The sequence below is a fragment of the Cherax quadricarinatus genome, unplaced genomic scaffold, assembly GCF_038502225.1.
Source record: "Cherax quadricarinatus isolate ZL_2023a unplaced genomic scaffold, ASM3850222v1 Contig5899, whole genome shotgun sequence".
Classification (NCBI taxonomy): domain Eukaryota; kingdom Metazoa; phylum Arthropoda; class Malacostraca; order Decapoda; family Parastacidae; genus Cherax; species Cherax quadricarinatus.
The window spans coordinates 5,885-15,478 of NW_027200925.1; the positions used below are offsets into that span (position 1 = coordinate 5,885).

At 39.6% G+C, this 9,594-nt stretch overlaps 1 protein-coding gene across 1 annotated transcript; it reads right to left on the minus strand.

Moving 5' to 3' along the window:
* Positions 1-722: 722 nt before the first annotated feature.
* On the minus strand, positions 723-9,223 carry LOC128703723 (FMRFamide neuropeptides-like). Its single transcript, XM_070082006.1, has 3 exons — positions 9,216-9,223; positions 7,774-7,965; positions 723-1,487 (listed from the first exon to the last, which is right to left on the minus strand). Exons 1-3 carry the CDS (start codon positions 9,221-9,223, stop codon positions 815-817), a joined length of 873 nt encoding a protein of 290 aa, XP_069938107.1. The 3' UTR covers positions 723-814.
* Positions 9,224-9,594: the final 371 nt, after the last annotated feature.

The window sequence follows — 9,594 nt, forward strand, 5'->3', positions numbered from 1 at the left end:
ATCTACGACTTCAAGGGTGATGGACTGATTACATCGTCTTCACATCTCTACTGCTCAAGCCTATTTTCTGTACTCGACTGAAGAAACCTACTGTGTAGGCGAAACTTTTCGAAATAAAGTAGCCTAAATGTTGCCTATGTGTCTTATCTACCAACTTATTGCGTTGTCTCTCAGTGCACTCGTAGCACTCCTGCTTTTCATCGGGGGAATATTGCATCTCCTGCTGAGTCTTTTGCTTTCAAATGGAGTGATTTTCGTGTGCAGGTTTGGTATTTGTCACTCCAGCACGTCAACACTCCAGGGAGTCAACACTCCAGCGAGTCAACACTCCAGCGAGTCATACATGAGCATAATAAAAATCAAGATTTTTAATATACTTTAATAACTCTAAAGGACCATTGCAACATTGTTATTCCTGTTTGACAAGTAAAAAATATTTTTCTCCTGTTAGGTAAAGAACATTAAAATACCTACGAAATCAAAATAAATGAGATTCAAATTTATATATGTACGGAGCTGCTGGTTCCTAACTCAACATTATTTGCATTTTATTTGGGTTTCCATTTCATATTAGAATCACCTACAAATATTTACGTATTTTATACAGTTATGTATTTATTGAAGCAGAGTTTTTCTTAATGTATCTATTTTTTTCTCTGAATATAATGTAAAATAAAACAAAGAAAATTTTCTAGACATATGCGGCAAATTCAAGGGTGAGGCTATAATACTGGGTATAATAATGTGTTGACAATGTCAAATGTCACTAATTAACTGTTATAGGTTAGAGGGGAGTCGGGTTTCATCTTTCATTTTAACCGAACCTAATAAAATTTCTGGTGGGCGCTCTCACAGGTCTGACATCCAGCACTGACTCGCTGGTTTCAGAGGACGAAGAGGATGATCCTGGGTGTCCGACAAATCCATCACGCTTACCGAATCTCAGAAAGTTGCGGTTGCGACCGAAGCGCAAAAAGCCTCGGTTATACCCACGTTTGTTTATGTTCTTGGCTTCCTCAGAAGTAAATTCGTTAATCATTTCATCTTCTGGACGGATATCTCTGGCCCAGGCTGAGGGGCTGTAATAAGGTCGTGATACATATACACCTGGAACAGCTCTCTTCAAGCGCTTTGAAGTTATCTTCCCTGATTCAGAAGACGTAATGTTGTGGGATGATGATAGTTGTTGCTGCACTTGTGTGGTTGAGGGTTCAGATGTGGTTTCAAAGGATTTGGATTCCACATCACAGCCATCTTGTGATTGGGAACTGAGCTGACAGTCGACGGAGCGGCCGAACCTCAGGAAATTGCGTGAAGGATCACGGCCGAACCTCAGGAAATTACGTGAAGGATCACGACCGAACCTCAGGAAATTGCGTGAAGAATCGCGACCGAAACGCAGAAAGTTGCGACTTCGTTTCTCAACCGAATTACTGAGTTCCTCGTTGCCATTGTTGTCATAGTCGTCGTAGTTGCTGCGTCCGAATCTGCTAACACGAAAATGTTCATTTAATTATGCATTTTGTGATTTTTTTTTTTAATATTTAAGTGTTTTTATATAATTTTATTTGCAAAGACCCATTAATACATTTCCAGTAAATTTTGTGAATTTTCAGTCTATTTAAATGTTTGCTATAATATTTTATTACAATTTAGTTGTTGCTCTATCCTTTAATTTACATATTCCAATTAGAAAATGTTGAATAAAAGAGTTAATATATTTAACGCTTTCACAATTTGAGAATTTAATTCCTCTTAGTATATAAAAGCCAATCATTAAGAATTAGATGCCGGTAACAGTAATAGAAATTTGGAGTACGAGGTTTTTCAGCTGTACAGACCTGAGGAAATTGCGACCTCCTCTCTTGTTTTCCACATGATTGCTACAAAAATTGCAGAAATAAAATAAAATAGAGATAATTATAAATGAATTGAGTTTTCTAATGAGCAATTGAGGAAGCAAGTAAATATTACCAAATAGCCAATTATTCCAGTCCTCCCTAAGTCATTTTATGTCGAGTGTTAACTGATACAAATATTTGAATGTACATGCACTTTCCACTACATACACTCTTCCCTAAATTATCTCCACATGCAGTTATATCTACATAAATATTTTGTTAAAATTCGATTAGAAATTAAAATGCAAGGAGAATGTTCAAGATGACGAAGATTACTATGGATGTCCTAAGCTGCCACAAATGTTATTGTAATAGAAATTCAGAGACTTTTGAGGGAAGGTGTGAGAGAGAAATGCCCAGCGTTGTGCTCTTCCAACAACGACAATGCCTGTACAGAATTGGTATACAGTACCGACAAGATGAAATTAAGACATATGCAACATCTGGGTATCTTTATTGTAGACGTTTCGCCATCCAGTGGCTTTATCAATACAAATTCCAGGACATAACTTGAAGACAGTAGAACTATGTACAGAAGATGAGGTAATCAGTCCCTCAACCTAGGAGTAGGTGCGAAGAGCACCGTAGTCGTGGAGATTCTGAAGCAGAAGCAAGGAGCCTGGCGCTTTTATACTAACCTCAGGTGGAAATGGGACGTGTAGCAGACGAGGGCATAGTTACTGTTAGGCGGGATTCCCCAGTGGAAGTAGGTCCTACCCGAGGAGATGGGTTAGTTGTAGTAGTAGTTGTCGTAGTCGTGAAGGTTATGTACATGTCCTCAGAATCAAGATTCCATGATGTTGCAGTGTCTGACAAGTTGTACAAGAATGGTATACCAGTGACTATGCCCTCGTCTCCTACACGTCCCATTTCCACCTGATGTTAGTATATAACCGTCAGGCTCCTTGCTTCTGCTTCAGAATCTCCACGACTATGGTGCTCTTCGCACCTACTCCAAGGTTGAGGGAGTGATTACCTCATCTTCTGTACATACTTCTACTGTCTTCAAGTTATCTCCTGGAATTTGTATTGATAAAGCCACTGGATGGCGAAACGTCTACAATAAAGATGTTGCACATGTGTCTTAATTTCAACGACAATGCCTAATGCTCACGAGGCACATTTTATCTAACGTTTTCTGGCCAAAAACACCATGTCGATCATTTCCCACCCTCCCTAGTACCCATATATAACTCCTTTTAACTTCATTCATTTTCTAAAGTTAAAAATGAGGGTCAAGAAAACTCGTTGGCCGTGCTATGTGAGTGGGAAAACCGGTACACTTTTTACCGCTGTCCGAAGACTTTGTAACACCTCTTATGATCCTTGCCCAGCAGAAAGATAAAATTAGTTCTGGTAGTGAAAAGGCCACATGCAGATGCATCAGCTAAGGCTGTTATGTGCTCGCTCTGTTGCAGTCCTCTTCATTATAGGGATTTCGTTGACACCAAAAGCGTAAACAAACATTGATCCAGCAGACAAGGATGGTTGAATACCAAGCTAACTCCCGCTGGTATGAGATGATGGTTGCAGTCCCTAACATTTATTCTCTCAGCATTTGGGATGAACCAAGACAGAAATTGGTTTGAAACCCGCCTTTACCATACTAACAGAAGCAACCGCTGCATGTCGAGCCTCCAACACTGAAATAATGATGTGGAGAACATCTTGTTTTTCAAACTAGATGAATAATAAAAAGATATTTAATTAATCACTTGCTCACCTCAAGTAGTTTTCATTTATTTATTTATTTATTTATTTATAATTTGAGCACACTTACAGAGGTACAAAAAAAAATACAGATAAGAGCAGCATGCCAAAGCCACTTATACTATGCATAGCATTACGGGCTGGCTTAAAATTAACTTAAGATTAACTAAGCAATGATGAAATCAGTGAAAAACATTAATGTAAACTGATTACTATAAAGCACAAGTGAGTATTACAAAGACAGGTCATATGGTTGCATGCATTGTTGTAAATTCAGTAGAATGGAGTATTCTGTTAGGTAGTGAATTTAAAAAATAATAAAGTTAGATTGGGTTTTAGGTTTAACATTTATGTGATATAATTGTGAGAAACATTTAAGATATACAATTTATAAGGTTCAGTTATTCAGTATTTATTTGGTTTTGGGTGAGTAAGTGATCTTTGAGAAGAGACTTGAATTTATAAACAGGTAGTGTTTCTTTTATATTAACAGGTAATGAATTCCAGATTTTAGGGCCTTTTATGTGCATTGAGTTTTTGCATAGCGTGAGATGGACACGAGGAATATCAAAGAGTGATCTGTGCCTTGTGTTATGGTCATGTGTTCTGTTGAGGTTGGCAAGGAGATGTTTGAGGGGAGGGTTAATATCAGAGTTGAGTGTTCTATGTATGTAATAGGTGCAGTAATAAGTATGGATGTTTTGTATGGTGAGTAGGTTGAGTGTATTGAATATTGGTGGAGTGTGCTGCCTGTAGTGAGAATTTGTTATCATTCTAACTGCAGCCTTTTGTTGGGTAATTAGTGGTCTGAGATGGTTACTTGTTGTTGAGCCCCATGCACAAATTCCATAGGTGAGATAGGGGTAAATAAGAGAGTGATATAGGGCCAGGAGGGCTGACTGTGGAGCATAGTACCGTATCTTCGATAGTATGCCTACAGTCTTGGAAATTTTCTTAGAAATTTGTTGTATATGTGTATGAAATTTGAGTCTATTATCAAGGTGGATTCCTAAGAATTTTCCCTCTGTTAGCTTTGTGATAGGTGATCCGTTTATCATTATGTTAAGAGGGACATCTGTAGCTCTGTTACCAAACTGAATGAAGTAGGTTTTGTCAATGTTTAGTGTAAGTTTGTTAGTACTCATCCAGGTAGATATTTTCTGTAATTCGGTATTTACAGTATTGGCTAGCGTGACTGGGCTCGGGTGGGAGAAGACGTATGTTGTGTCATCAGCAAATAGTGTGGGTTTGAGTAATTGAGAAGCATTTGGTAGGTCATTTATGTATAGGAGAAAGAGAAGAGGGCCAAGGACACTTCCCTGTGGGACACCAACTGTAATTGGTTGTGCAGAAGAGTTTGCCCCATTTGCGTACACATATTGGCTTCTGTTGCTGAGGTATGACTTGAGGTAGTTGAGGGAGTGCCCTCTTATACCATAGTGTGATAATTTTACGTGGAGCAAGTCATGGTCAACTGTATCAAAAGCTTTACGTAAGTCAATGAAGATCCCCAGTGGGACTTCTTTTTTCTCTATTGCAGTGTATATATGTTCTAGCATGTGTATAATAGCATCATTAGTATTTTTATTAGGCCTGAATCCAAATTGGCAGGGGTTGAGTATGTTTTGGGAGATAAGGTAGGAGTAGATTCGTTTATGAATTAATTTTTCGAAGATTTTTGAGAGAGGGTGTAAGTTGGATATTGGCCTATAGTTATTCAACTCTGTTTGGTCTCCTCCTTTGTGGATCGGGGTGACCCTTGCTATTTTGAGTACTGTAGGGAAGGTGGAGGATTCAATGGATTTGTTAAAGAGTGTTGCAATGATTGGTGATAGCACTTGTGACACTTTTTTGTATATAAAGGGTGGTAAGGTATTTAAATCTCCTGCCTTGTTTTTTAGTGCGTTGATAATAAGGGAGACTTCGTATGGGTTAGTCGGAGCTAGGAACAGTGTGTTCGGGTAGTTGCCGGTGAGGTAGTCATTTGGTGGGGTATCTGAGCTTGGGATTTTATTGGCAAGGTTTTGTCCTATAGTGGAGAAGAAATCATTGAGTCTGTTTGCTGTTTCTGTTGGTGGGAGTTGGGGTTCATCTGATTTTGCTAATTTTATTTCGCTATTTCGTGATATCTTTTTTGTTCCCAGAATTTCTGATAGGGTTTTCCAGGTCTTTTTTATATCACCTCGTAAGTTGGATAATCTGTTCTCATAATACAATTTTTTTGCCCTTCTTATCAGGCTGGTTAGGATTGACGAGTAACGTTTTGTTTGGTCTCTGGTTATGTGACCCATTCTGTACTGTTTTTCATATTGGTGTTTTGTATTTATGGATTTGAGAATGCTGGGTGTTAGCCAGGGACTGTTCAGTCTCTTAGCTGTCATCTGCTTAGTTTTTTTAGGGCAGTGCTTGTTATAGAGGTATTGAGTCTTTTTTAGAAAATTATTAATACATTCGTCAATATCTGTATTGATTTCTAGCTCAGTGTGCCAATCAATGTTTGCTAATGCTGTTGTGAAGTTATTAATGGCTGCCTCATTGTGAAGTCTGAAGGTGACTTTAGTAGTGTCTTGGGGTAATTTACCAAGAGTTGTTATGAGGAAAGTAGGGTAGTGGTCTGTGGTATTATCTGTAATTATGCCTGATTTTAAAGGGGATATGGTGTTGGTCCAGATGTGGTCAAGTAGGGAAACACTAGTCTCTGTAACTCTTGTAGGTTTTGTTACTGTTGGTAGCAACATACAGTTACTCATTGTGTTTGTGAATTCAGTAACGTGTGGGTCCTGGTCTTGCAGGAGATTTATATTGAAGTCACCTGAGAGTAGTAAGTGATCTTTGTTCATGCGTGCATCAGTTATCATACTTCCTAGGTTTTGACTAAATTGGCTAATATTTGACTGTGGAACTCTGTAGATGTTTATCAATGTGAGAGGTTTTTGTAGGTATTTGGATTAGGAAAACCTCCATCTAAATCCTCCTGACTGACTATGTACAGGCCATCAACAATGCCCATCAGTTCACTGCTCTCAGTAACTGTGGAGAACTATGTTGAGACTGACACAGTAACTGTGGAGAACTGTTGAGACTGACACAGTAACTGTGGAGAACTATGTTGAGACTGACACAGTAACTGTGGAGAACTATGTTGAGACTGACACAGTAACTGTGGAGAACTATGTAGAGACTGACACAGTAAATGTGGAGAACTATGTGGAGACTGACACAGTAACTGTGGAGAACTATGTTGAGACTGACACAGTAACTGTGGAGAACTATGTGGAGACTGACACAGTAACTGTGGAGGACTATGTGAAGACTAACACAGTAAATGTTTAGAACTATGTGGAGACTGACACAGTAACTCTGGAGAACTATGTTGAGACTGACACAGTAACTGTGGAGAACTATGTGGAGACTGACACAGTAACTGTGGAGGACTATGTGAAGACTAACACAGTAAATGTTTAGAACTATGTGGAGACTGACACAGTAACTCTGGAGAACTATGTGGAGACTGACACAGTAACTGTGGAGAACTATGTGGAGACTGACACAGTAACTGTGGAGGACTATGTGAAGACTAACACAGTAAATGTTTAGAACTATGTGGAGACTAACACAGTAACTGTGGAGAACTATGTGGAGACTAACACAGTAACTGTGGAAAACTATGTATACTATAACATAATATCCGTCTAAAATACTGAGGAAATGTTGAACTAATGTTGATTCAACATCATGAAAAAGAATACTTAGTCAAACAGTGGATCTCATAAAGTAGAAATAGCCAAACTCAATGTTATGTAACAAATCTGCTTTGGATCCAAACATTTTGATCCTAAAGGGCAATTCCTAATCATGTTCACCCTTCAGGGGAGGACACCTTAATGCTGGTAAAAGGCTCTTGATCCAAAGATTTGGAGCACCTCTTCCCTTGGATAGAATATGATTGTGTCCCATTAGATGCGCTGTAAAACCCAAACTAGAAGTATGTTGATGGATGCAGCATCCGTGCTAAGATGAACCTGGAGTCCTGCACGTCAATGTACGTTTAAATAGTACAAATTCCTACAACCTCATCATCCCATTGACCGATTCCTTTAATTTCAAAAAATTTTCAAACTAGATGAATAATAAAAAGATATTTAATTAACCACTTGCTCACCTCAAATAGTTTCCTTTAGGAAAACCTCCATTTAAATCCTCCTGACTGACTATGTACAGACCATCAACACTGTCCATCAACGCCTGGTTTTCTGGGTTGTTGATGTCTGGTGCTGCGTCAACGGTGAGAGCGTCGGAACACCAAGGGAAGGATCCCAGATATATCCTGGCTGCCAGCAGCAAGATGCACAACCTGGAGCAGTGATAGATGCAAATTTATCAGCGGTTGTTCAGATACACTTGATAAATATTTTTTTTGAGGTAGGCAAATATTTACACACAGACACATACATAGATAAGGGGTCTTACGCAGAGAGGTTAAGGGAAATCGACCTGACGACACTGGAGGTCAGGAGAGATAGGGGGGACATGATAACGACATACAAAATATTGAGAGGATTTGACAAGGTGGACAAAGACAGGATGTTCCAGAGATGGGACACAGCTACAAGGGGTCACACTTGGAAGTTGAAGACACGGGTAAATCACAGGGATGTTAGGAAGCATTTCTTCAGTCACAGAGTAGTCAGGAAGTGGAATAGTTTGGGAAGCGATGTAGTGGAGACAGGATCCATACACAGCTTTAAGCAGAGGTATGATAATGCTCATGGTTCAGGGAGAGTGACCCAGTAGCGACAAGTGAAGAGGTGGGGCTAGGAGCTATGAATCGACCCCTGCAACCTCAACTTGGTGAGTACAACTAGCTAAGTATATATACCAGGCCAGACACTAACCTCTAAGCCATGGATCTTACACTAAAGTGATTATACAACCATTACAACTGTCACTTGGTTGTGTGAACCACCGCCAACTATCACACTTCTACAACTGTCACCTGGTTGTGTGAACCACCGCCAACTATCACACTTCTACAACTGTGACTTTGTTGTGTGAAACACCGCCAACTAAGACACTTCTACAACTGTCACCTGGTTGTGTGAACCACCGCCAACTATCACACTTCTACAACTGTGACTTGGTTGTGTGAACCACCACCAACTATCACACTTCTACAACTGTCAGTTTGTTGTGTGAACCACCGCCAACTATCACACTTCTACAACTGCCACTTGGTTGTGTGAACCACCGCCAACTATCACACTTCTACAACTGTGACTTGGTTGTGTGAGCCACCACCAACTATCACACTTCTACATCTGTCCACTTGGTTGTGTGAACCACCGCCAACTATCACACTTCTACAACTGCCTTAGCTAGAAAGGGAACTCCATAATTTCATAGCACTAGAGATTTACCAAACGCAATTAAATCACTTAAATTCTTTTTTGATATCAACAGTATGTTACTTCACCACAGAAGATGTCATGAGATCCAGGAGCCAATAGTTGCACAGTGTCACGTGGATGATCTTAATATTGAAGAAGCTCCTTGAACACTAGCGTCAACCAGCGCTTGTGGATCAACCAAGAATCAGTGACTTACCTTATCATTGTGGTTGAGTATGAAAGATATGAGTGTTAGTGTTTAGGAGAAAAGAAAGGAGCAGGATTGTCTTCCTGGAATAATGGAAGCTGAGTGAATGCTGACTGTCTTCCACTGGTTGGGTTATATCAAGCACTTCCGCCCCCAGCTTGCCACAATGCTTGTCACAGGGGAGGGTTATATGTCACTGTTCATTTTTTCAGATACGAGATACTTGTGGTAGGCACAGGGCCACAAGGGATATGTTTTATATCAGAATTTGATATTCAAAACCTTTCAAAATACTTTGTTACTTTTACACACGCACACGCACACACACACACACACACACACACACACACACACACACACACACACACACACACACACACACACACAC

Bases quoted from the DNA above. Each gene is read 5' to 3' on its own strand.
- LOC128703723 (XM_070082006.1), bottom strand. The intron at 1,488-7,773 runs GTGAGCAAGTGG...TCGTGTTAGCAG, and splicing joins CCTAAAGGAAACTATTTGAG to ATTCGGACGCAGCAACTACG.